Source organism: Nelumbo nucifera, chromosome 3 (assembly GCF_055504915.1).
Source record: "Nelumbo nucifera cultivar China Antique chromosome 3, China Antique-T2T, whole genome shotgun sequence".
NCBI lineage: Eukaryota > Viridiplantae > Streptophyta > Magnoliopsida > Proteales > Nelumbonaceae > Nelumbo > Nelumbo nucifera.
Genome location: NC_142651.1, coordinates 90,853,210 through 90,880,940, shown reverse-complemented (window position 1 = coordinate 90,880,940; position 27,731 = coordinate 90,853,210). Strand labels below are relative to the sequence as shown.

The 27,731-nt window shown below is 39.7% G+C and overlaps 2 protein-coding genes across 2 annotated transcripts; both read left to right on the top strand.

Moving 5' to 3' along the window:
* Positions 1-199: 199 nt before the first annotated feature.
* LOC104608968 (putative sodium/metabolite cotransporter BASS1, chloroplastic) lies at positions 200-21,109 on the top strand. Its single transcript, XM_010275093.3, has 7 exons — positions 200-860; positions 19,771-19,864; positions 19,945-19,978; positions 20,062-20,116; positions 20,222-20,305; positions 20,379-20,666; positions 20,767-21,109. Exons 1-7 carry the CDS (start codon positions 288-290, stop codon positions 20,917-20,919), a joined length of 1,281 nt encoding a protein of 426 aa, XP_010273395.1. The 5' UTR covers positions 200-287; the 3' UTR covers positions 20,920-21,109.
* A 3,911-nt stretch (positions 21,110-25,020) lies between these two features.
* On the top strand, positions 25,021-27,519 carry LOC104609027 (uncharacterized). The gene is made up of 6 exons (XM_010275213.1): positions 25,021-25,120; positions 25,850-25,968; positions 26,110-26,365; positions 26,519-26,865; positions 26,985-27,122; positions 27,229-27,519. The coding sequence occupies exons 1-6, from the start codon at positions 25,021-25,023 to the stop codon at positions 27,517-27,519; spliced, it is 1,251 nt and encodes a 416-aa protein (XP_010273515.1).
* The last annotated feature ends 212 nt before the right edge of the window (positions 27,520-27,731 follow it).

Here is a 27,731-nt window from a genome sequence, read left to right as displayed (position 1 = left end):
CAAGTTTGCCCTCATGGAAGCCGATCTCTGACGACACTGTAGTCGTAGTGCAATATCAGCCCTTTGTGCATATGGTGACTTTTAACCCATTGGATTCCAATCTGACGTGCTAAAATCCGGCTCCAATTTCATCAGAATCCTTCCTGCCGAAACATCCACGTGACCAAATTTTTTAATGTTCCCGTCTTGGTCGGAGATGAAAAGCTCAGTACTCGCTTCCTCATTTAGTCATTTCTTCATTTCTCTCTGTCTCATCAATAATGATCAGCGATTTCTAGAGACCGAAGATGCAGTCCTCACTCTACCTTTGTCTAGGGGGAAGAAGCATTATAACACCTGAACCGAATCCCTTCACAATCACAACCAATCCTACAACAAGTAAATCGCGACTGTCAGTCTTCACTCCTTCCAGAGCCGTCCTTTCCACTTTAATCTCCTCTTCCCAGTCTTCTTTCGGATGGGAATCTTTTATTCCACACAGCCAGAGCCTGTTCATCTGTGCTCCAACAAGTAGATTCATCCAGAGAACAAGGAAAACAGTTCCTTTACCATGTCCACCTTATTCTGCCAATTCATCAAACACCATCAGCAGCAGCGGTGAGGGTGGTCATCGTAGTCTTCGGGGCTGGATAGAATTGGTGGGAGAAGTCTTGTCGACGTTATTCCCAATATGGGTAGCTCTGGGTTGCCTTCTGGGCCTCCTAAAACCAAGTTCCTTCAATTGGGTTCAACCCAAGTTGACGATCCTAGGCCTTACCCTCACCATGCTCGGCATGGGTATGACGCTTACTCTTGATGATCTCCGAGGCGCATTGGCAATGCCGAAGGAATTGCTCACTGGTTTCGTACTCCAATACTCGGTCAGTTCCATCCCCTACCCTCAGCCACTATTCTTGCCCCTCATTTCCTTTTATTTACACGAACATTATGATCTACTCTTTGCTACTAATGACTTACTGTTTGTCTTTTTGAGACCTCACAACAAGACTAAACATCACATCTTTTGTTACTGCTTTTAAATGGAATTTAGTAAAGATTTCTAAAGAAGAATTTTCCTTTTATTTTATTTGGTTCGCCTATGGATAGGTTGTAGCCTTGTAGGGCCACCCTCTTAAGAGGAAATATCTCTTGATACAGGCAATGGTGGCACCGAATGCACTGATCTGGCCCAAATGATTGGGATGACGGTTCAGGCAATGGTGGCACCGGTGTCAATCTAAATTTTGATTGTCATTGAAATGGATTTTTTCTTCTTTCCATTTCAATTTTCAGAACATGTTAGTCATACTTTATATTTGGTCGTGATAGCTTACTTTACCCATGGGATGATAATATGATGGGTGATCACTGATCAGCACTGTGCATCCATCACTCGTCAGCATTGTGCATCCATCTCTTGTAAGTTGTGATCACAACTCACAAGCAACTACATTTCTGCAGTCACTTATCACAATGGCCTAGAGAGAGATTGGTACCCAATATACCTCCTTACTGTCTAGATCACATTTTCCATGTGACAGATGACCCAAGTTGGGCAGAGACCATCCAAGATATTCTAAACTATTCAGGATTTCATTTATGGATATACTAATAGCTTGCCGAATGACACCAATAATGCAGATTCTCCAGTCTCTTTGTACTCCTACAGCCATGATCTCAAATTTTATTAGGTTGATGCATAGAACCTAAGAAAGCAGCTTCAAACTATTGGAGTACAAAATGGAGATCTAACAATTGATGCTTTAAAGTGCCACAATAGAATAGGGTATTCAAAAAACTGTAACAAATTGGTTTAGCAATATCACCTTTTGCATCAAAACTGTCGTTAAAGCCACCTTCCATTTTCCTTTTAGTCAGTTGTGTACAGGCTTCTGTGATGCACATGAGTAGGAGGAAAACAAGATCTCCCTGGTGTGCTCCCCTTGAACTTCTGAAACAACTTCAGGAAACACCACTAAATGCACATAATTGTTGCAAAGGGAATCAAATCATAAGATCCCCAGTGGTGGGACTCAATTTGGATCAGGATTTGAAGCATGGATCATAAGGTTATATAATACTAAGGTAATAAACATTGTTTGTTGCCATAAATTTATGTGGACTATGAAGGATATGTTTCTGCTCAATCTCTCATCATGTCAATTTACAATTTATGGATTCATAAACCATTGCCCCTATAGGTCTGCAACATGTAAAAATGATTTGCCCTATTTAGTTTGCCTCCATCATGCAAGTAGTTGAACCTCATAGTCAATAGACCCACATATAATGGTTCTTTAACCAATGTATTGCAGTATCGGAGGAAAATAAACTGAAAAAGATCCTTAAATAGCTCAAATGAGTTTTTAATATAGTAAGAGCCTTAAGACAAAAGCCCTTGAATAAAGAAAAGGAAATGTTAAGATACGGAACCATTATATGTGAGTCTATTGACTATGAGGTTCAACTAATGTGAATTTATAAATTTAATGTGAATTTATAAATTTAATGTGAATTTATAAATCAGATAAACCATTATATTCATGAATTCAATCATAAGATTTAGGCAATGTTTGGTAGATTATTATTATTTTTTCAGAATTGGATCCAATGGTAAGATTTGAACCTGGACCCTTGGTTTTCAGGACTTGGATCAAGAATTATATCATAAATGGTAGGATTTTGACAAAATTGTTGATGAATACAAGAAATGCAGTGCTTTTTAATTTTTCCTTCTTTTAAATGACGTTTGAACTGCTTCCCTATTCAAAAATCAAACTACCAAAGTACCTCATAGCCCTATGATGAATGTCTTAAGCCCTTTGATTCCCTGTGCAATTAGTGTGTTGCACAGGGAATGTTTGGTAGATTATTATTATTATTTTTTCAGAATTGGATCCAATGGTAAGATTTGAACCTGGACCCTTGGTTTTCAGGACTTGGATCAAGAATTATATCATAAATGGTAGGATTTTGACAAAATTGTTGATGAATACAAGAAATGCAGTGCTTTTTAATTTTTCCTTCTTTTAAATGACATTTGAACTGCTTCCCTATTCAAAAATCAAACTACCAAAGTACCTCATAGCCCTATGATAAATGTCTTAAGCCCTTTGATTCCCTGTGCAATTAGTGTGTTGCTCCATGCACTCAATTAGAAGAAGGATTTAGGTGCTATCTTTTCTCATGACCTGATAGTGAAAAGAAACAGAAAGGGTGTTGCCTCAAAAGTTCAGCTTTACAGCTTTAGTGAGAGATACTCTTTTTAAAAATCCATTACCTAATACTGGTCCCAGCTATCTGGAGTCTTGGGAGAGATGGATGTGATATGGATACGATTTCTGGCATCTTTAGCCTGAAGTAGCCACTTCACAGTTGACAGCCATTGCAATTTTCCCATCACACAAAGTGGTGGTCCTTAGAGAAGGATATGCTTATAACGATTATTTTTCTTGTTGACCATCATCATTTCTAGGACATTCAGATTTCTAACTAACTCAGAAATCTGAAATCTTTGTATTGAGTGGATGATGTGTAGTACTTTTTTGGATTGTTAATGTCACTTGCTGAACAAGAATATGAAAAATAAGGCAAGCACAACTTCAAATCTGATTTCGGATTGAGTCCAAGTACATAGATAGTATGTAGGGTTTTTTATATTTAGAACATACTTGTCAAGGCTTTGCCTAGGCAACAAGGTGCCCTTTGGGGAGCACCAAGGCTAAGCACCATGAGTTATATTAAAAAAGTTGTCTGTCTAGGTGAGAAGGCATCCAGCTAGGTGACAAGATTTACAAGGTAGGCACCTTATTGTAATTTTATCAGTGTGATTGCATCTTATTATTATTTAATGCATCCTGACATATAATACAAATATTACTTATGTTTTACTTTAGAGTTGTACTGTTCAAATGTAAAGGATCCAAAGGTTTTATGAAATAGCGCCAATAAAAAATGGTTTTGTGAAAGAGAAAGAAAGAAGAGGACAAAAAAAGGACCCCTTCAATTTTCTTTTCCTTCATTTTCTTCCTGCAAATTACTTATTAAATAGAAAAGGGGCTCTCCCCTTCTCTCTTAACTTCCAACCAGGAAAATACCAGGACAGGTTAAACAGTTGACAGAAATAAGAGTATATCTGTCTCACTGGTTTACACTTCAGAGACAGGTGATCAGAAGATTTCTTGTCAGTCCCACACATCACACACCTATCTGGTTGTATGTTAACTCCTCTTCTTACTAGATTGTCCCTGGTTAGACATCTGTCAAGTGCCACCGACCAGACCAAAAAAGCCACCTTGGAGGGGATATGTGTTTGCCAAACTTCCTTATGTAGGAAATTTGCATTTGAATTGGCAGTTTACTTTGCATACAAAGATTTAACAGAGAATATACCTGATTTTTCTCATTTCAAGCTTCTAGCATCCTCCTGATCTGGATGTGGTGCAGTTCTATTTATAAGGCTTGACAGAGCAGCCAGTTCATCAAATTCCCAGTCATTCATTTTCCTTCTTAGAGATGGGCACTAAGTTTCTTTCCCATCTTGTACTTGATATGAGTCAATTACTCTAGCATCTCTATTTTCTGCAATAATGAATAAGGAAGGGAACCTCTCCATTAATGATATCATACTTGATATGGGTACTAAGTCTCTATCTTTTTTTTTTTATGCAAAATGATATCATTTTTTTTTATGAATAATAATGGAATTTTATTAAAACAGAATCTGATTCAGGATTACAATCTCATACAAGATCCCTTGGAGAGGCACAAGCTGCACCCTCTCCTGACATAATGCAAAGAAACTAGGAAAAGAGTACAAGAATCACATCTGAGCCCAAAACAATTTTTCCCTATTTTCCCCTTGCTTGGCTAACACATCAGCCAAAGCATTTGCTGATCTCCCCACCCACTGAATAGAAACCGACATATTCCTTGTTAGCCATTTAATCTTCTTAACTTCGTTCTTATAGCACCAAACAGTCTCCTCAGGTTTCATTAACCAGTCCACCACTACCTTTGAGTCCCCTTCAATAATTAGTTGCTGACTGCTGTACCCCCATTTGGTTTGCAAACTGCATCCTTGTACAGCAGTTAGCATTTCTGCTGAAACAGAGTCACCAAGTCCCAAAAGAACCCAAGTACGACAGAAAAGCCTCTCCAAGCTCTTCCCCCCCAATTTCAGATGGCCCTGGATTGCCCAAACTGCTCCCATCGAAGTTCAGCTTCAGTGAGGCCTTCAGCTGGAGGACACTACCTTGGGATTACCCTGTTCTTGATGGAAGAGCACCTCACTATTGCCAACCAGTTTCTCCAAAAGTCGTTAAAGGAGAACTGATGGAACAGGTCCAAAGTCTTGAACCATTAATGCTCTATCTTTACACGAATTTTATTATGTCACCCTTTCCCACGTTTGGCTAAATGCCTTGTATGAAACTTTCAATTCCCTCTCCAAATGGAGCATCCATAGGGGCCTTCAGCAGCTCCTTGGTCTTAGTTGAAATTACTAATACCTTTTCTTTTTCTGAAATTATTTGCTTCCACAGGAGATGTGGTTTGGAGGTGAACCTCTCTCTCTCTCAGTTCTTTTCTTAGTAAAAAAATTATAGTATTCTTTAGTTGCTACTAGGGGTATCAACGAACCAGATTTGGGTTGGACCTGTCTGAATCAAAATCAGATTGAACGGATTGGACGGACCAATAAGACATTGAACTGGACCAGTCCAGACTTAATTGTTCAAAGTATTTTTTTATCAATATTAATTGTTCAAAGTATTTATTGGATTGGATTGGACCTGGTCCAGTTTTTTTGGTAGAGAAATACCTGGTCCATTTATAATGGATTTATATTAGACTGGATTGGATTGAACCAATATCTGGTCCATTGACATAAGATAAGAGTACGTGTGTCAATGGACCAGGTTTGGGTTGGACTGAATCTTTTTTTTTTTTTTTTTTTTGAGAAAAGTTTAACCAAATTTCATTAAACTAGAAGAAAATATGAGAGAATGTACAAAACAGGGGGGAACCCCAAAGAGTCAAGGGAGGAATTCTGTCACTATACAGATTTTCTATGTGAGCACCTAGCATGGCTAAGCCATCTGCTATAGGATTTAACTCCCTTGGGATCCAAAACAGATTTGCATTTAGACAATTCAAAGAGTCCCTTACTTCTTCCAGGTAATGGTTCAACCTCCAAGGACCCCCTTCCTTATCCTTTAGCCATTTGATGGTATTTGACGAGTCCCCCACTATGGACAGATTCTGAATACCCAAACTTTTTACTTTCTGATTCCAGTTAGAGCAGCCAGCACTTCAGCCTTGGTTGAATCTGTAAATTCAATTGGCCCACTGAAAACCCAGCGAATATCACCTCTTTCATCTCTTAAGATGCTCCCAATTCCAGCTAAACCTGGATTACCTGCAGCACTCCCGTCGAAGTGTAAGATCATCTCACCATCCCTGAATACTACCGGTTGTCTTATGGGAGTCTGAGTGAAGTGTGGAAGAAAAATAATGGTTTGAATATTTCTGCTAAGTTCATCATTTGAGAGATCTAGGAACAGCTCTGAATTAGCCACCCAGAAGTTACAGAGATAGAAGTTATCTGAAATTAACTCATTGAGAGATCTGAGTTTATTTTCAAATAATCGCTTGTTCCTTTCCTCCCAAACTCCCCACATTACTGCATGTAGCATCGTTTGCCAGTAGACTTTGCCTCTTCTGCTTAGTCCATAACCTTGCCACTGATGAGTAAGGTCTTGAATATGTTCTAGGAAAACCCAATGATAGCCTATCAGGTATAAGAAGTGTTGCCAGATCTTTTGAGTGAAATTACAGTGTATAAGAAGGTGATTGGCTGTTTCTCTATCTTGTAGACACAAGCAACAGGCGTGAGGAGAAATGCAATGTCTTCCTAAACTCTTCTTCTGAAGGAGATCACAGTTGTTTATTCTTTGAAGGCAGGCTTCCCATACAAAAAAGCAAACTCTAGAAGGGATGATGCTGAACCAGATTTTCTTGGAAGGGAATGTTGAGCTGTCTTCCCCAGTGGTTAAAGCCTTGAATAACGACCTGGAAGAGAATTCGCCATTCGAGTGAAGGATCCACACTCAGGTATCAAGGGAGTGGGGGGAGATATAGACCTCTTTTATGGCTTGGAAGAGGGACACAAGATCAGAGAATTCTTGGTTCCTTAGGGGTCTTCTCAGCTGTAAACTTAGATTGTTGACAGCAGGAAGGTCAGGAATGCAAGAGGAAGCACTTGAGTCTTTATCTAGGGAGAGGTTGAAAAGTCTAGGGAAGGAAGCTGCTAAGGTAGAATTCCCCCATCAAAGGTCTTTCCAGAATTTGATTTTTGAACCATTCCCCACTCTATATCTAACAAAAGAAAAGAAGGGTGTGAGGAGAGTTTGAAGATTTTACCCGGTTTGAGAGGAGATTGCTATCCCATCCGTTGTTGCTTAATTCATACTTGCTTGTGATGACAGCTGTCCAAAGAGCATTGGATTCAATGGGGAATCTCCACAGCCATTTACCCAGAAGAGAAGTGTTTTTTCTTTTAGATGTCCAACTCCAAGACCCCCTTCCTCCCTTGGTTTACAAACATGATCCCAACTTACCAATTGATTTCTTTTTTCCCCTCCCCCGTCCCACAAAAAGTTTCTTTGAATTTTCTCAATTAAGTTTTTTACTTTCGCCGGGATTTGGAACACCGAAAGGAAATAGATAGGCAAATTAGCTAGGAAGGCTTTTAGAAGAGTGAGTCTTCCCCCTTTAGGTAGATAACATCTCTTCCAGGATGCTAGCTTCTTCTCACACTTCACCACTGGCCCCCAAAAGCTAAAGGATCTTGGGTTACCTCCAAGGGGCATCCCTTTATAGGAAATAGGGAGGTTTTCCACTTTGCTTTCCAGCACTGAATTGAACTATTCTAGGAGATCTCCTGTTACAGAATTTATGGCTACTATGATGCTACCCTCAAACCCATAATCAGTTCAAAACATTCAATTATCCTTTTCGCATTGGTGATATTCTCTATGGAGGCATCTAGAAACAAAATGATGTCATCAGCAAATTATAGATGAGAAATAGGAACCGAGTTCCTCCCTATTTCGAACCCTTTCACCAAGTTCAGATGATTGGCTTTCTCAAAGAGGTAATTAAAAATATCCATTACCAGAGTGAAGAGGAAGGGAGAGAGTGGGCAGCCCTGTCTGAGCCCTTTACTTGCTTAAGTAACCTTTAGCTTCCTCGTTAACCATCACTGAAAACCATGAGGAGCTAATGCAACCTTTTGTCCACCTGATCCATCTGCTACCGAAACCCCTCAGTTTTAGGCAGTCTAAGATGCAATCTCAATCTACTTTGTCATATGCTTTTTCAAGGTCTAATTTAACCAGAACCCCAGGCTTCCTAGAAGCTTTTCTATCTTCTACACACTCATTTGCAATTAGGATGTTGTCCACAATTTGTCTTCCCTTGACGAAAGCGAATTGATTTGGGGATATCAACTCTTCTAATACTTATTTGAGCCTCCTTGCTAACACCTTGGCCAAAATTTTGTAAATGCTTCCCACCAAACTTATTGGTCTAGAATCATTGACCTCTAAGATTCCCTCTTTCTTTGGGATAAGACAAAGGAAGGTTGAATTTACTCCTTTGTTTACAATGGCAGAGGAGTGAAAATCCCTGAAGAATTCTATTAAATATTCTTTAACAGTATCCCAACACTTCTGAAAGAAGAACAAGGGGAAGCCATCTGGCCAAGAGCCTTGTCTCCATCCATGCTAAAAATAGCCTCTTTAATTTCTGATACTTCGAAGCTTCTTTCCAGCCATGACTTCTTTTTTAAAGGCAGGGTTGAGCCTTCCCAGCTCCTTAAGAAATGACTGCAATCTCTCTCCTTAGAGTACAAACTTCTGAAGAAGGTAAGAAAAGCTTCTATGATCTCATCAACATTCTCCATTTCCCTTTGGTCCACTTTCAATTTGGAGATGAAATTTTTGTTGCGCCTTCCTGAAGCACAAGCATGGAAGAATTTAGAGTTATTGTCTCCTTCCTTTAGCCATCTCACTCTCCATCTCTGCCTCCAATAAATTTCCTCTCTTCTGACTACCTTCTCCCACAATTTCCTCAAGTCGGCTCTCCTTACTCTGCCTGAGTTATCTAGAGAGCCATTTTGTTCCCTTAGATCTAACTCTTCCAGCTCTGAAAGAATTCTCCTTTTCTCATCTTCAGAGGCTCTGAACTCTTCTTTTCCCCAAACTTATAATTTCCTTTTTAGTAATTTTAGCTTCTGTAATAGTTTGTAACCAGCCCAACCCTCCACACTGCATTCCTTCCACCAATCAGCTACCTTTTTGGAGAAATCCTTGTGTAAGGCCCACACTTTTTTCCAGTCTGAAAGGGGATTTTCTTTTGGTGATTAATTCAGTATTCAGCACTAAGGGCCAGTGATCAGAAGTGTTTCGAGGCTGAATTTCCTGGAGTAAATTGGGAAAATTCTCAATCCATTCTTGAGAGAGGAGAAATTTATCAAGTCTGCAACTGATGTTATTTTCCTGCATATTTGACCAAGTGAATTGTCCATTCTTGAGGGGAAGATCACACATGTTGTGTTGGGAAGTGAAACTGGAAAAATTTCTCATGCTTCTAGTTGAAGCTCTACCCCTTGAGTGCTCTTGGCTGAATCTTTTTTTTTTTGAAGAGTTAAAAGCTCTTGGCTGAATCTTATGACGTTGAAATCTCCTGCTATACACCACGGAATGTCTTCCTCTTCATGCAAGGAATCCAACTCCTCCCAAAGTCTTTCCCTCTCATAGGGAGAATTAGGACCATACACCCCAGTTAAGATCCAGTTGAATCCATCTTTAATGTTGGTGAAGAGGACCAAGATTGAGAATTCTCCTTTGTCAATCTCCAAGCCCGTAAATTCATCTTCTTTCCAAGCTAAGATGATACCTCCTGAAGATCCCACTGCAGGAATGACTGTCCATTTCTTACCCCTTATCCTCCATATTGCTTTCATTAGCTTCCTGTCAACTGTCTCTTTTTTTGATTCCTGTAGAATGGCTATGTCCGGGTTTTCTCTTTTTAAGGTCTCCTTCACTAAGTTTCTTTTGAGCTGACCTCCCAACCCCCTGAAATTCCAGCTTACCAATTCGAACAGTTTTTCTTTTGGTAATAAAATTAAATTTTATTAAAAGAAAAAAGAAGTACAAGGAAGGTGATCAAATTCACCCTAGAGAGAAAAACAAAACAAAACCACTCAAACCTCAATACCTCAAATAAACCACCATCCACAAAACAAGTATTACAACCAAGCTCCCCACCTAGGACCCAGATGTCCAAACCCAGGAAAAAGAAATTCTAACCATCAAAACAGAACTCTTCACAATCAGGCCTCTCACATAAAAGCACAGCAAAGCATCCCAGAAAATATCTCCTACAACATTCCTAAGAAAGCAAAAGTAGAGCATAATCCTCTATTTCTTTTTTTTTATTATTATACATGTATTTCATCACTTTTTCATGTGGTTCAATCCCAAATAGCCCTCCTTTAAATCTAGCAAATACACTTGACACCAGAACTGGATGATACTTTTTCTGATGTTTGAACCTTCCCACTGCCACAAAATCCTTCCTAAGTTCCAACAACTCCCTAGTCTCCTTGTTAATTCTTTCTAGTTCTAGAACTGTGTTCTTCTTGAACACTTGATCTGCTTCCACAGTTTCAGACTCATAATGGATTACTCTTGTAGATCCATCTTCTCTCTGTTCAGTTCGGAACTTAACTCTATGGATCTTGACTTATTTTATTCAGAGTCGATATATCTAAGTCCCTCGAAAGAAGGAAATCTTCCTTCCAATTCCTCACACATCTTTCTTGTAAAAGCCTCTCCACCTAACACCAATAAACCCAGAGCTTTGTTCACTTCAGCTACTGTATCAGTCTATCAGCTACCTTTCTCATATCAACTCTTTTATTAATTTGGTGGGTTTCATCCATACAAACTTCCTCCTTGCTTGAATTATTTATGCTTCTTCATCAGTTCCACTGTCTTCCTCTTGTTTTTTCTTTTTTTTTTTTTTTTTTGATAATTTTCCTCTTGTTCTTTTTCCTCCCCTGTTAGTGTCATAGTTTTCAAGGTGCCAAGGCAAGCCGAGGCGCCTAGGCCTCGCCTAGGTGATGAAATCAGAAAATAGTGAGCCTACGTGTTTCTACCCTTCATGAGCTAGTTACTTGGTTTTATACATTAACCTACAAACCTTTAAACTAAATTTTCTACTTATGATTCTTGTAGTTGTGCTTAAAGCATGCAACACAGAGTATTAGAAGTAGAAATTCGGACTTAAAAGAAGAACTGAAGAGAGCGTAGGCCCTGTGTTTGACCAAGAAAAGAAAAAGAACTTAAGGAGAAAACAGGGGGGCAGAACCCTGTTTTAGACCAAAAAAGAAAACGAACAAGGGGCTCCACTATTTTTTTAGACCAAGAAAACTAGGTAAACACTAAATAAAAGAAGAAAATGAAAAGGAGGCAGAGCCCCTGTTTCAATCACCAGGGAAGAGGAAAAAATGATGAAGAAACTCAGAGAAATGAAGAAGAAAAGGGGGCGGAACCCCTATTCCAGATTACCATCGAGGAGGACAAAAGTGCAGGTAAAAGGGTGAAAAGCTTGCAGGAATATGAAGAAGAAACGAAGGGGGAAGAGCCCCTGTTTGATTCCAAAAAAAGTCGTGCAAAAAATATATGAAAAAGACAAAAAAAAGGAAGAACCAACAAAAAGGAAGAAAAAAAAGGCTGAAATGAAGAGGGTAGGAGGAAGAATAGGCGGACTGAAAAATGAGAAGAAGAAGATGATTCATTTGACTACCTGGCATATTCGAAGTTGTTTATACTTCTAGTTGGTTATGCAGCATTGCAGCAACAGTTGGAGTTGGACTGTGTGTGAAACATACCTGACCGAACAGCTCTCCCTCTTCTATTCAGTTCTGCCATGAAAATAAAACCCTAAAAAGACCGCACTCTTCTTCTAATAAAAAGAGTGATAATGTGTGATAGGTTATATTGTAATAACAAAAATTAACCAATAAAAACTATTTGCAGCAAAAGAAAAGTAAAAAACAATATAAAAATATTAAAGGATCAAGGGATGTATATCATGTATTAATGTGTCTTGCATCTAGTCTAGGCATGCGCCTTGGAGTTAAGCGCCCACTTAGTTGCCTAGGCGTGCGCCTAACTGACTGGGCGTGTACCTTATACAAACATTGCGTGGCATCTGGGCGAGGCAAAGTTTGAAAACCGCCTAGTCGCCTAGGCGTTGCCTTTATAACTATGGTTAGTGTTGTTTGGTAAGAACGTTTCCTATTATAGTCTTTATCCTAAGAAGCCTTTGATTTTCTTTCTTTAACAATTCTTCCTCCCAAATCTTCATATCCCTCCAAATCTGCAGATGGGTTTAAGTTAACATGAATCCTTTCATCTGTCGCTATCTTCTCCCCTTCTCTTTCAGAATTGAACTCCTTTGGTTCATGAGTCTACGGCCTTCACTTAAACTTTTTCATTTTATAAAGCAGCCTCAATATTCAAATGAAATTGCTACTCCCCCTCCATCAAATTTCTCCAATTCTGTCATTTTTTCCCCAATTCAAACAGTTTGGATGGTTCGAACATTGAATTGGACCAGTCCAAAGTGGTCCAAAGTATTCATCAGATTGGATTGGACCTGCTCATGGACTCATATTGGACCGGATCAGATTGGACCAATATCTGGTCCATTGACAGCCCTAGTTGCTAATAGTTTTTGACTTGCAATTTCTCGATTACATTCTTATTATGTAATGTTGTTCTTGAAATATTGATATTATATACTTAATATGGTGTTGCCTTTTGATTACCATGTTTTGATATGAAATTCATCATTATTTAGTGAAGAGCATTGCTACTTGTCAATTCTTATGCTTACTATGTTAGACTAGGAGGTTAACCTAGAACTTAGGTTTTTTCTTTGTCAAATCCACCACTTAGGCAACTAGGTGCTCAGCTGCTGCCTAAAATTGTCTAAACATCTTTACAACTATGATTTGGAGACATTTGTAATGATAACCCCATTTTACTTCAATTAGTTGAAGTTGAATCTTGAATGTGCCATATGCGTAATAAGCTGTCATTTTGACATCTTTGTGTCATTTATTGTTTTGTCATAGTTTCAGTCTGTCTATTGTTGTAGTTTTCTAGAACACTAGCCAGTGACATGGAAGTATGCTACTATACTTTTGGTTCTTGTAAGTGATGGCCCTTTTAGCATTGCTTGGTCTACATAAAGGGGGTAATTTTTGATAAATTACATGAAGGGGGTATTAAGCAATTAAGTTTCCTTCTTTTATTTATTCTTGTTGTGGGTTTTATTTTACTTTCATCTTTGAATCTCACTGATCATTGTCTCTGAAAGGGTGATTTGGTATTTATGTGTACAAGCATTATAAACATTCAGACTCACCATGGCATGGTTTTCAAAACTGGACCGGATCAGACGGTTGGACCGGAAAACTGGGAACCGGTCAGTTCCGTTTTACCCCAGAACTGTTATTTTGCCAAAAACCGTTGATTTGGTCAGCAAACCACTGACCCAGGTGGTTGAACCATTTGAACCGTTCAACAATTTTGGCGGTTTTTATTTTTTTGTCAGAACGGGCCGTCCGTTCGGTTTGAACAGTCGGACCGTTTGACCCGGGAACTGGACCCCTGACCAACTCGTCCGGTTCGGCTTTAAAAACCTTGTATAGAAGAAAGTTATGTAATGAATGCGGTAAAGATTTCATTCTCTACTTCACTTGCCTAGTTATAGAGTGTCCAATGGACATATTGGTACCTTTCACAGCATTGTGATTCTGCTTGGCCAGTGTTAGTTGGGAGATGGTAAAAATCTCCTGTTAAGGGCTGGTTCACTATTCCTGTATTATCTAGCTGCCTCATGCACTTCCTGTTAAATTCCGAGGATGATGCTGTTATAATCAAGATTGTTGTCATTTCATGTTTGTTAGAATGCTCGAGTCAGGGGTATTTTGGTCATTCTGGTGTATCTTATTGAAAGTGAAATGTCTATTGTATCTGAGTTTAAGTTATGTGTCCCATCTTCTATGAGGGACAACATTGTCTTTCTTGTAACTTAAGTTTTATGAATAAAAGTCAAGTGGGTCGGCTAGGAGAGTGTGACTTTCACTTTTCTCTCTTCTAGTATGGCCGAACATTCTTCTCCTTCTTTCTCTTTTCTTTCTTCTTCCTTCTTCTCTGCTTTAACCTAGAATCAACTAGGGTTTATTCACATGGTATCAGAGCTGTAAGGTCGTATCCTTATTTTTTCTTGTTGCTGTTCTCTTTCTGGGTTCGCCGCTAGCTTTCACAGTCGTCTTCTTCATTTTCGATTGACCTGAGTGGAGGTTCGATAAGGGGCTGAAAAGGAGTTGTTGTTTTGTGGGTTTGGAGGTGAGAATGCCTCCAGTCGTTGCTGTGGTGGTCGTTGAAGTGGTATACTAAACCCTCTATTCAGTATCGAAGAGGGCTGAATGTGGACAGGTATGAACACTACTGTTGTTTGTCCAAGTAAGGGACTGTAAATGTTTTCTTGTTGCTTCAAAAGTTGGTTGTGGTGATGCTTGGTGTGACTGATATGCATTTCAGTCGCATTCCTCTGCATTCCTCTTCATATGTATGTTGAAAGAAGAGTTGTCGACTGTTGAGGTTCACAACAGCAGTAGTTTGGTGGTGGTTGTGTCGTGGTGATTGGTGGTAGTGGTGGTTGGGTCCTAGACCTTGTGTGTAATCAGTTCTGCAGTGTGCAACCCAAGTGTTTGATGTGAAGACTGAGTGATTTCAGTCTTAGTGTGTGGTGGTGAATGGTTTTGCAGTGTGCAGCCCAGGTGTTTGATGTGAAGACTGAGTGATTTCAGCCTTAGTGTGTGGTGTGTAATGTGTATTTAAAGCTGGGATTGGTGGTGCTATAAGTGAGATAAGCCGTGTGAAAGAGTGTGTGGTTGTGTTGTATACTTGAAGGTGAAATAATGGAGATGGCTTCTTCCGTAGATGGGAATGACAACAAAACCAGCATCATGCTTTCTTCAGATTATATAAGTGTTCAAATGACATCCATCAAGTTGAATGGTGAGAACTATGTACCATGGGCAAAATCTGTGGAGGTGTTCTTGAAGGCCAAGAGGAAAGTAAAACATGTGAGGGAGGAGAAACCTTCCTCTAATTCTCCTGGGTTCAGTGATTGGGAACAAGATGATGCACAGATAATGACATGGCTTTGGAATAGCATGGAACCAAAGATTAGTGTGAACTTCATGTTCCTAGATACAGCCAAAGAGATCTGGGATCATGCTAAAAAGTTGTACTCTGGACAAGACAACACAACTAGGGTATATCAGTTGTACCAAGAGTACTTCAATTTGAAGCAAGGAAGTCAAAGCTTAGAGGAGTACTATGCAAGTTTGAGGAACATCCGCAATGAGCTAAATGTGTATCACCCTCTAACATCAGATGTCCAGATCCAACAAAAGCAACGTGAACAGCTTGATGTGACTAGGTTTCTTGTGGGCTTGAAGGTTGAGTATGAGCCTGTCAGAGCACAAATATTGGGGGGATCAGCTCTCCCTTCACTTGAAGAAGTTTTTGCCCGTCTCAAAAGGACATCCATTGAGCCGGTGGAACATTCTTCCTTCTCTGATAGATCTGGTTTGGTAGTGACTAAAGGTAGTGGCCGTGGAAGTAGAAGTGGTGGTGGCAGTAGTGGCCCTCCAAGCAACCGTGGTGGACACATATTTAACTGGGCTAGTGGTCGGACTGGAGGCCGAGAGTCAGGGGGAGGCCGTGGAAGAGGAAGGAGTAATGCTCAGAGAAAATGTACACATTGTGGCTTAGAGGGGCACATAGTTAATTTCTGCTATGATTTGCGTGGTCCACCCAACACTTGGGCTAACCATGCTACATCTAAGAGTAGTGGCACCATTACTGAAAGCCAGCAAACTGTCCCAACCCCCTCCACACCCGCTTGTGCTTCCGGATAGGAAATGGTGAGTGTACCACGGGCAGTGTATGAGCAGTTCCTTCAAACATCTCAGCAGAACACAACTACACTTGGCCATTCAGGTATGGCTTGCTTGGCTTCCAAAGCCTCACCCTGGATCATTGATTCTGGAGCCTCAGACCATATGTCTGGGACTCTTGATGTATTTTCTTCCCTTTCTCGCTCCTCCACATCTTAGTCAGTTACTCTTGCCAATGGTTCTACATCTCCTATTTGTGGCGTTGGTGATGTTGATTTCTCCTCCATGTCTTTAGCATCTGTTTTATATGTTCCTAAGTTTCCGTTTAATCTTATGTCTGTTAGCAGATTAACCAAGTCTCTTGATTGTTCTGTAACCTTCTATTCTTCTTCTTGTGTGTTTCAGGATCTCAAGACGGGGAAGAAGATTGGTGGAGGGCATGGAGCAAGTGGTTTGTATTACCTTGATGGTGGTGGCCCCCTAGTGGCTTTTCAGTCGTCTCTTAGTCCTCTCCAATGGCACTGCAGACTCGGTCATCCCTCTCTCAAGTCTTTGAAGCTGCTAGTCCCTTCGTTGAGTCATCTTTCATCGTTAGATTGTGAGTCACGTCAGTTGGGAAAACATCATCGAGTCTCATTTAGTCCAAGAATTGATAGTCGTGTCTCTAGTCCCTTTGCTTTAGTTCATTATGATGTATGGGGTCCAGTTAAAGTTGTGCCATACAATGGGTTTAAGTACTTTGTAATCTTGGTTGATGACTTTTCAAGGATGACATGGATCTACCTTATGAAAGACCGTAGTGAATTGTCTCTATTTTTTAGAAGTTTCATGCTGAAATACGCACTCAATTTGGTGTTCATTTGAAAATACTTCGCTCCGACAATGCCAAAGAATACATCTCCTCACCATTTCAGCAATACCTAGAACATCATGGAATAATTCATCAAACTTCTTGTGCCTACACCCCGCAACAAAACGGTGTAGTTGAATGGAAAAATAGACATCTTTTTGAAACTGCTCGGTCCTTGATGATCAATATGCATCTCCCAAAGCATTTTTGGAGTGATGCTGTTCTTACATCCTGTTTTTTGATAAATCGGATGCCCATGTCAATCCTTGGAAGTCAATCCCCTTTCTCCGTGTTGTTTCCCACTTTGTCTCCCTTTCCTCTCACCCCAAGAGTCTTTGGTTGTGTTTGTTTTGTTCAACACTTGGGGTCTGGAGTAGACAAGTTAGCTACTCGAGCTACGAAGTGTATTTTTCTTGGCTACTCGAGGACTCAGAAAGGGTTTAAGTGTTATAACCCAAAATTTCATAAATCGTTTGTGTGCTCTGATGTCACCTTCTTTGAATCAGTTCCATTTTTCTCAGATGTCAGGGTCTCTTCTTCTCCCTCTGTGGTTCCTCTTCCTGTACCGGTTATGGACCCTCTTCCCGTAGCTCCCATTCCTACTGCAGATGCACATCATATGCTTGTTACTACAGAGAGGCCGCCAATTACTCAAGTGTATACCCGCAGAAGTGCTTCGGCCCCTCCTCCACTTCAGCACCTGTCGACAGATCCTGCTACTGTTCCTCCCTCAGATCTTGATCTTCCTATTGCTTTGCGGAAAGGTAAACGTACTTGTACTTCTCATCCCATTTCAGACTATGTTTCCACTACTCACCTTTCTGCTTCTCATTGCAAGTTTATATCATTACTCTCATCGGTTCCCATTCCCAAGACTGTACAGGAAGCCCTTACCTCCCTAGGGTGGAGGCAAGCCATGGAAGAAGAACTCTCTGCTCTACAACATAATCACACGTGGGAACTTACCACCCTTCCTCCTGGTAAGCACACTGTTGGGTGTAAATGGGTCTATACAGTGAAGCATCTTCCTGATGGCAGTGTGGAACGATTGAAAGCACGGTTGGTGGCCAAGGGCTATTCTCAGTTATATGGTGTGGACTATATGGAGACATTCTCTCCTGTGGCTAAAATTGGTTCAGTTCGGGTGTTGATCTCATTGGCTACTATGTATGATTGGCCTCTCCTACAACTTGACATAAAAAATGCCTTTCTACATGGTGATCTTGTTGAGGAGGTGTATATGGAGCAACCACCAGGGTTTGTTGCTCAGGGGGAGGCTGGTAAGGTGTGCAAACTCAAAAAGGCAATCTATGGACTGAAACAATCTCCTCGTGCATGGTTTGGCAGGTTCAATAAAGTGGTGAAGGCCTTTGGGATGAAACAATGTCAGGTTGATCATTCTGTGTTCAGCTATAACTCAAAAGATGGAAAAATCTTGCTAGTCGTGTATGTGGATGATATTGTCATAACTGGAAGTGACAGTAATGGAATTGATAGACTGAAAAAATTCTTACAGGATCACTTCAATATGAAAGATCTGGGGAAGCTAAAGTACTTCTTAGGAATAGAAGTTGCGAGGTCAAAATTCTTACAGGATCACTTCCTAGCTCAATGCCAAGCTAAGTGTGGATGCAGGTGAAGAGTTTGATGATTCTGGAAGATACAGGAGGTTGGTAGGAAAGTTGAACTATCTGACCATTACCCGACCAGATATATCATTTGCTGCGAGTGTGGTGAGTTAGTTTATGCAACATCCCCGGGTTCCTCACTGGGAAGCTGTTCTGAGAATTGTTAGGTACCTAAAGGGTGTTCCAGGTCGTGGTTTGTTATACCAAAAGGGAGGAACTCTTGAAATAGTAGGGTACACAGATGCTGATTGGGCTGGCTCTATATCAGACAGGAGGTCAACCACAGGGTATTGTACCTTCCTGGGTGGCAATCTTATAACATGGAAGAGCAAGAAGCAAACAGTGGTGGCAAGAAGTAGTGCGGAAGCAGAATATAGGGCTATGGCCCATACCACATGTGAACTAGTATGGCTGAAGAACCTACTACAGGAGATGGGTTTCTCAATTGACAAACCCATGAAACTATACTGTGATAATCAAGCTGCTGTTCACATCTCATCGAATCCTGTCTTCCATGAAAGAACTAAACATATTGAGGTGGATTGTCACTTTGTGAGAGAGAAAGTGATAAGTGGGGTAATAACTACATCTCATGTGAGCTCAGGAAATCAGTGGGCAGATCTCTTCACAAAAGGATTGTCTCGGGGAAGAATAGATTACATTTGTAACAAGCTGGGACTATATGATATATACTCTCCAGCTTGATGGGGAGTGTTAGAATGCTCGAGCCAGGGGTATTTTGGTCATTCTGGTGTATCTTATTGAAAGTGAAATGTCTATTGTATCTAAGTTTAACTTATGTGTCCCATCTTCTATGAGGGACAACATTGTCTTTCTTGTAACTTAAGTTTTATGAATAAAAGTCAAGTGGGTCGGCTAGGAGAGTGTGACTTTCACTTTTCTCTCTTCTAGTATGGCCGAACATTCTTCTCCTTCTTTCTCTTTTCTTTCTTCTTCCTTCTTCTCTGCTTTTACCTAGAATCAACTAGGGTTTATTCACAATGTTGTCATGTCTTGTATGAACATGCTATGATAGATTCTGGAATCTGGAAAACTGTCAATAATGGCAAAAACGTAAACGGATAAGATTTACATGGTACAGTGCATTTTCTTTTGGTGTGTGAGAGTCGGGTTATATTGGTCTGACTGCCACAGAATCTGAAAGTGATGAATTGTTGAATGTAGAAAAAGGGGAATCTTTAAGTTTAGCTTGCTTAGCTTGTATATTTCTAAAACCAGGTAGATGGGTTGACTGATTGTAGGTAATGCCGTTATCAGGATTTTTTGTGAGCAAGCTCTTAAAGCTGCCTTCCTATTATGCTGCTGGGTTGATATTGGTTGCTTGCTGCCCTGGAGGTCAGTGTGTTTTCGCATGTTTGCTTCTCTTGTTCCTATTTCTCCTTTTACTAGTTTTCTCTTTTTGTTCTATGGTGCAGGAACAGCAAGTAATATTGTCACCTACATAGCACGGTATGCAATTACTATGGACTGCATTGTTCATCTCTTCCTCATTGGCACAATTGGATTTTTTAATTTCTTTTCTTGTGTTTCAGAGGAAATGTGGCTCTCTCAGTGTTGATGACAGCTGCAAGCACACTATCTGCTGTGGTATTGTACCATCCATCACCACCTTCACATATTTTCTGCTTTCTATGTAGTTCAGGTCCATCCATCTTGTGGAGATGCAGCATTTACTTCAAATTTGTCTTGCAGGTAATGACTCCTTTCCTCGCAGCCAAACTCGCAGGGCAATTTGTTGCAGTAGATGCAGCTGGACTTCTTATGTCTACATTGCAGGTAAGGCTGGTAATCCTGTTTACTGTGCAAATGTGCTATTCCTACTTCTATGAGCTAATTGTCATACACACAGGTTGTTCTTCTTCCTGTATTGTTTGGTGCTGTTCTGAATCAGTATTGCCAATGGGTGGTTCGTTTGGTTTCTCCCTTGATGCCAACTATTGCTGTGGGAACCGTAGCTGTTCTATGTGGTAATGCAATTGCCCAGAATGCTTCTGCCATCCGTATGTCAGGTCAACAAGTGGTTCTTGCTGCCTGTCTTCTTCATTCATCTGGATTTTTCTTCGGTTATATACTTTCAAGGGTACTTGGGGTTGATGTGTCATCCTCACGCACCATCTCTATTGAGGTTGGCATGCAGGTAAGTTATTGGGTTTTATTACATGATGATTATCTTGTTATTTCTTATTTGGCTAATTCCAATATACTGTATCATTATTTACATTCATTCTGAATTTCAGAACTCAGTGCTCGGTGTAGTGCTTGCTGGTCAGCATTTTGGAAATCCCTTGACTGCTGTACCTTGTGCTGTTTCCAGTGTTTGCCATTCAATCTTTGGTAGTCTTTTGGCAGGAATCTGGAGATCCACTGCACCAAAGCACAATCAGGATTGACATAACCATGTCTAGATGAGAGAAGAAAGAAATGTAAAAAAATCTCCATTCTACCTGTGATGTGAATTAACTCTTTCTTAGGAAATGCAAAACATGATCTTAGAATTGGCAATACTTTGCCATCCAATTAGTGCAAATTTGCACCAGTTGCCACTTGCCAACATATGATTTAAGGATTATTTGGTTTGAAGTTTTTGTCTGCTAAGTTTCAGAATGTATAAAGATTGTGACGTCGTGTACCGCTATTGGTTTTCTAATGTTCTAGGAAGTAGGAATAAGCATTCAGCTTGCATATGGGAGATAGAAAGAGTCCATGTATTATCTTTTCTCCCTTAATTCAAGTACATGCTGGGTGCCTTGCAATTTGCAAATGCCAGTCCCTGTTTAACTTGGGTGTTGGGCAAATCCTTAAAGATTGTGTTCAAACTTCAAAGTCAAACAACCTGTTTGTTGAAACTTGTCTGTCACCATATTGAAGGCTTGGGATGATGTTGATTACAGGCATTCAGCATGGAGATGTTGACTAGATTAATGGATAATATTGGAGCTGAAATTCCATGTATTTGGTTGGTATTGTTGTGAGTCTTGTGACCATGTGCTTAAAATTGATCCCCTTGCCAACCTGGAATCTTTGCCCTGTATGCTATAGCCTATACAAGTTATCTCATTCATTGCTCAATATAATGCAATTTTGGATACAACATCAAGTAGGGTGTATGGGATCAAAGTAGTGTTCAAACTTGATGGTCTGCAGGATGGAATTTGGCATTATTTTGGTGGATAAAACCAGAGATGAAAGATTATCAGATGGCAGTTATAGCCTAGATGGTGACTTGGTTTGGATTATCTCATAACAAGATAAGGGAATCACAAAAGCAGACTCTTGTGAAGCATGATTAAAAGCTGGATTGTGAAGATGGGTTTCAAATTCTTAAGGAGAGATGTCGTTAGATTAGAATCAATTTCCATCTCCGTTCCCTAAAACCCGAAAAAGTTAATTTGTGATTTTGAATTTTTGATCATGGGAGCAAGGTTTAAAGTATCGACACATGCCAATACACCAGTAGGGCGTATTGGCCTGTATTGATTATTTTTTATGTTTTATTTATTTTATTTTCAAAACCGGTTCAGAGGGGTCGGTTTAAGCCCCAACTACCCTCTGAACCATGGTTGACCTGATGTAAACCCTGGAGGGGTGTATTGAAAAGTCATCGGCACAATACGTATTGGCCGATACAGGCCAATACGTGTCGATACTTTGAACCTTGCATGGAAGTGAGTTTATGTCTGGATTCTACTCCTTTTTTATCATGGGAGTGAGTTTATGTCTGGATTCTACTCCTTTCGTGATTTCCGGTTCTGCTGAATTATGAAATTCAAGTTAAAATCCCCTTTGGTCAAATTCCATACCTCGCAACACTCCTGTATTATATGTGCAGATTCTGAAGACGTCTCCTCAAGAGAAATGCGGTGGCCGACCTCTCAACTTAAATCATATAACCGAGTTCAATAACGTTATTGATGATTGTAACTTGTTGGACCTACAAACAAGAGGATCCAAATTCACGTGGTAAAACAGCTATATATTTGAAAAAATTGATAGAACATTAGTAAATAATGAATGATTGATAAAATACCCGCATACTTGTACGGAAAATCTACCATTCTTTCGTTCAGATCACGCCCCATTGCTATTTCATTTATATCAAAATATAAACTCGGGTGACAAGCCGTTCAGATTTGAAATAATGTGGGGAAATAACCCGGAATTAGAATAAATAATTGGAAATTCATGGAGACAAAGAGATTTTGGATCTAAAGGCAACTGATGGTGAGTGATTTGGTGCTCCATAGTTCGGACGTTGAGCTGATAAGGTTGGCTGACCGAGTTGCAAGAAGATAGTAGTCAGATTTTTCGGGGTGGAGCATTCTGATGCTTAAGTTATTGAAGAGTTTGTGAATGCTAGAAGTGAGAGAATTTGAGAGTCTGAGAGCAAAATTGCACGTACTTTTTCAGGTTGAAGGGGGCACCTTTATATAGGCACCAGTAGTCGTGAGCCTCATGTAACGTGTCCGTGATCTCCAAGAGGACATGGCTTATTGGCCCGTCACGCTCGAAGGTGGTTTCACGCTTGGAAATGGCTTCCATGTAAGGTGATATAGCTTATCCGGTTACCTCCGAAGTGGGCGGCATGGGAGCCAGTTCCATCGGCGAGGCGATATGATCCTGGAGGATTCAAAGACGATAAGTTGTGAGTAGAAGAGGTTGGTCGCCATATCATGCAAGTCACCAATTGGCCTCAATCAGGTTGGTGGGACTTCAGTAGGAGGTCACCCCCTCGTGCCGAGATCTTTGGTTCGGTCTTGAGGTTGCCAGCCTAATCCTACCAAGGTGCCTACAAGTCGGCCCTGCCGAGGTGGCAAAGAAGCACTCTTAAGGTGTGTGAGGTGTATTTGAGGTGCATCTAAGGTGGACCTAAGGTGCATCCAAGGTGGATTCGAGGTGGATCCGAGGTACACGCGAGGTGGATCTGAGGCCACCTTGGTGACTCCAAGGTGTGTTTGAGGTGGCTCCAAGGTGAATACGAGGTGATTCCGACTGACTTGGTAAGGACCAGTGATTTAAAAGGTGCGCCTCAGCAGTGGCAAGGCACATTCCAGACTAGGCGCCAAGGCGGTTAGACTTTAGAAAGGCGCCCGCCTCAGGCCAGGCGCTAGGAGGCCCAGGCGAGTGCCTATTTAAGCTGTCCATTGTTTATTTATTTATTTTTAAATTTAACTTTATATATCATTATAATTGTACATGAATGGTTTGTTTCCTTTTATGTATCGAAATATTGTATATCGTATGCCAAAGTTTGAAAGAGAGAAAACACATGCCATATCAAGAGAACAAAAGACTTGCCATGCAAGGCTTTCAACAAGGAACCCAAACATCTTGGACTCCCACAGTCTCAGTTGAACGACAAGTTCAGCCTCCAGATTCTTCTTCTTCGATCATCAGGTTCAGGCCAGGCCTTCAGTAGTTCGGCACAAGGTACTTCTTGTTCTTGTTCTTGTTCTTGTTCTTCTTCTTCTCGCTCTTTCCATTCTTTTTTTGTTTTGATAGTAAAACAGGGGCTCCGCCCCTTGTTTCTTTGTTTCTTTTTTATTTCTTTCTTTGATTCTTTCACTGTTTTTTTATAGTATAACAACAACAACCCACTTATTCTTTCTCTCCACATCTTATATGAAAACAGGGGCTCCGCCCAACCTTTTTTTTCCAATTTTCTTCACTTTTTACATTGAAAATAGGGGTTCCGCCCATGGTTCAAAGTATCGATACGTATTGGTCCGTATCGACTAATATGTATCATACTGGTAGTTTCCCAATACGCCCCTACAAGGGTTGTATCGGGTCAGACCATGGTTCAGAGGGTAGTTGGGACATAATCCAATTAACCGACATAGGACGATACGTCGCATATCAACCCGTGTCAACATTTAGAACCTTGGTTCCACCCCCTTCTTCTTCTTCTTCTCCTTTCCTTGCACTATTTTACACTAAAACAGGGGCTCCACCCTCTCTTTTTTCTAATATTTATTTTAGCTTTTTACATTAAAGGCAAGGAATCCACAATCCACCCCGTCACTATTTTTACACTAAAACAGGGCTCTGAACCACTATCACAATGTTTTCATTTAAAAATAGTAAAATAGGGCTCTGCCCCATTCTTTTTTTTTGGATTTTTAGTTTTAGACTTTTAGTTTATTTGAGTTTTAGACTTTTAGTTTTATTTTATATTTTTATTTTTGATTGATTATTAAATATTAATTTAGTTTTCCTCCTTTTTTGTACAACTAGATATGGATGAAGGCAATACTTCTTGTGAAATTAGTAGGAGAGATCTAGTATGGAAGTATTGCTCTCTACAAGACCCTAATAATACAAACTCGGTCACTTGCAAGTTTTATGGAAAAATGACTAATGGAGGAATCTATAAGGCAAAAGAGCACATTGTTGGTGGTAGGAGTAATGTTAAAAGATGTACCAAGTGCCCTAACGAAGTTAGGGAATAAATTTTGGCATATATGCAAAAGAAAAGAATGGTAAAAGAGAACATGGTGATGGAAGAAAGGGATAGGATCTCTGATTTTGATGATCATAAGAATATGATAGAAATTGAAGATGATGATGATGTACAAGTTCATGGTGTTGGTGGTAGTTCTAATTCATGTCATAGGCCTTTCATATATGTTGGATCAAGTTCCAAGCCACCCATTAAAAGATAAAAAGGGCCTATGGATAAATTTTTGAGAACACCTAATCCGGAACAAGTTGTAGAAATGAGAAGGAAACACAAAAGAATGAAACAAACCACCATCAGTGAAACATATAATAAAGAAGGGAGGGAACAAGTTTGTATATGTATTTCTAGGTGGTTATATCAAGCGGGTATTCCCCTAAATACCATCCTCTTGAAAGCTTTGAAGCTTTGGTAGAAGCAATTAGGCAATTTGGGCATGAATTAAAGATCCCAAACTATTATGAAGTGAGGGTTCCTTTCATGAAAAATGATGTTGATTACACGAAGACATTATTGCAACATCATAAGGAGGCATGAGAAAAGTGGGGGTGTTCTCTAATGTCTGATGGATGGACCAATAGAAAGGATAGAACCTTAATCAATTTTTTGGTTCATAGTTGTGTTGGGATGATGTTCATAGAAAGCATCGATTCATAGGGTGATATAAAAACAACTGAGAAGTTGTTTAATTTACTTGAGAATATGATTAAGAGGATTGATGAAAAGAATGCCATTTAAGTGATTACCAATAATGCTTCAAACTATGTTTTGGCAGGTAAATTGTCTAACATGTTTATTTTCTGTACACATTTTACTTAGTTTTTATTGTCTTGTTTCTTAAATTGTTATTTTTGTGTTATTAGGAAAATATTTGATGGTTAAGTATCCTCATTTGACTTGGACACCGTGTGCTGCCCATTGTATAGATCTTATTTTGGAAGACATTGAAAAATTGCCTATTATCAAGAGGATTATTGAGAGGGTTATAGCACTAATAGGATACATATACAACCATTCGGGCCTGTTGAACTTAATGAGAAAGTTTATAAGTCAAAAGGAATTGATTAGGCTAGCCAAAACCCACTTTGCTACTTCCTATCTTACATTATAAAGCATTTTTAAGCAAAAGAGGAACTTGAGGGAGATGTTCAATTCTATTGAGTGGAGTGATCGCAAGTGGGCAAAGGAAGCCAAGGGTAGAAGGGTTGCAAAGACAGCAACGATGCCTTCATTTTGGAATAACATTGTATATATTCTTAAGGTTAATAGCCCTCTTGTTCGTGTCTTACGCTTGGTAGATCGTGAAAACAAGATGGCTATGGGTTACATCTATGAGGCTGTTGATAGGGCAGAGGAAGCAATTCAGAAGGCATTTGATGGTAAAAGGGAAAATATCTTAGAATTTTTTTTATATTATTAATGGGAGATGGGAGTGTCAACTCCACCAACCATTGCATGCGGTTGGTTTTGGAATAACATTGTATATATTCTTAAGGTGTGTAGCCCTCTTGTTCGTGTCTTATGCATGGTAGATCATGAAAACAAGCCAGCTATGGGTTATATTTATGAGGCTGTTGATAGGGCAAATGATGCAATTCAGAAGGCATTTGATGGTAAAAGGGAAAATATCTCAAAAGTTTTTGAGATTATTGATAGGAGATGGGAGTATCAACTCCACCAACCATTGCATGCGATTGGTTTCTATTTGAATCCTCAATTTTATTATGATGATGCGGAAAGAATTGATTCAGATAAAGAGATTATAAATGGCCTTTATAAAGTAATTCAGATGTTCGAAAGTGATAAGAACAAGTCGAATACAACCATTGATGAATTATCAAGGTCTAAGAATGCAGAAGGGATTTTTGGTAATAACATGGCTATTTGCTGGTAGAGAAAGTAAAAAGCACCGGGCAAATGTTCATATATAGTCAATTAATATTTGTGTTTAGTTATTTTAATAATTGCTATTTTTATTTAGTCAATTTGCTAACTTAGGTAATATTTATATTTTTGGTCGATTGGTGGACACCATTTGGTGCTTCAACTCCAAATGTACAAAAAATTGCCATCAAAATTTTAAGTTTAACATGTAGTGCATCTGGTTGCGAGCGGAACTGGAGTGTGTTTGAGCATGTATGCCTTTATTAAATTTACTTGTGTAATAATTTATCTTATATTTATATTTTGCATTTAAATTTTAAATGTTTTAGTAATTCAATTCTATTTTATGAATTCACAGATTCATACTAAAAAGAGGAATCACTTGGATCAAAAGCGATTAAATGATTTGGTGTTTATTAAGTTCAACCAGATGCTAAAAGAGAGTTTTGATTCACACAATTACACCGATCCCATCTCTCTAAAAGATATTGATGAGAGCAATGAGTGGTTATTGGGAGAGATGGATGGGGCTGAAGATGAATTGGTGTTTGAGGGTGATCCATTGACATGGGGACATGTTGCTCGTGCTTCTAGAGTTGAAGAACCACTAAGATATACAAGATCTAGGGGCTCAAGCTCAACTTCATAGTTATGAGCCAAGTGGCCCAAGGCAACCAATTCCAAAAGACCTAGCACATTAAGTTCCCAACTTCATTTGGACGATGAAGATGCATTTGACATAGGAGAAGAAATAGAAGAAGAGAATGTCGATGATTACAAATCTGATGAGTATGAAGATGATGATGATTTGGAATTTCCAAATGAAGAAGATGAAAATGATGAGGGAGAATGAATGTTGGA

Bases quoted from the DNA above. Each gene is read 5' to 3' on its own strand.
- LOC104608968 (XM_010275093.3), top strand. From the start codon at position 288: ATGCAGTCCTCACTCTACCTTTGTCTAGGGGGAAGAAGCATTATAACA. The intron at 861-19,770 runs GTCAGTTCCATC...GACTGATTGTAG, and splicing joins GTTTCGTACTCCAATACTCG to GTAATGCCGTTATCAGGATT. The intron at 20,117-20,221 runs GTATTGTACCAT...TTTGTCTTGCAG, and splicing joins CAAGCACACTATCTGCTGTG to GTAATGACTCCTTTCCTCGC.
- LOC104609027 (XM_010275213.1), top strand. From the start codon at position 25,021: ATGGTGATGGAAGAAAGGGATAGGATCTCTGATTTTGATGATCATAAG. The intron at 25,121-25,849 runs GTAGTTCTAATT...TTGTGTTATTAG, and splicing joins ACAAGTTCATGGTGTTGGTG to GAAAATATTTGATGGTTAAG. The intron at 26,366-26,518 runs GTAAAAGGGAAA...TATGCATGGTAG, and splicing joins AATTCAGAAGGCATTTGATG to ATCATGAAAACAAGCCAGCT.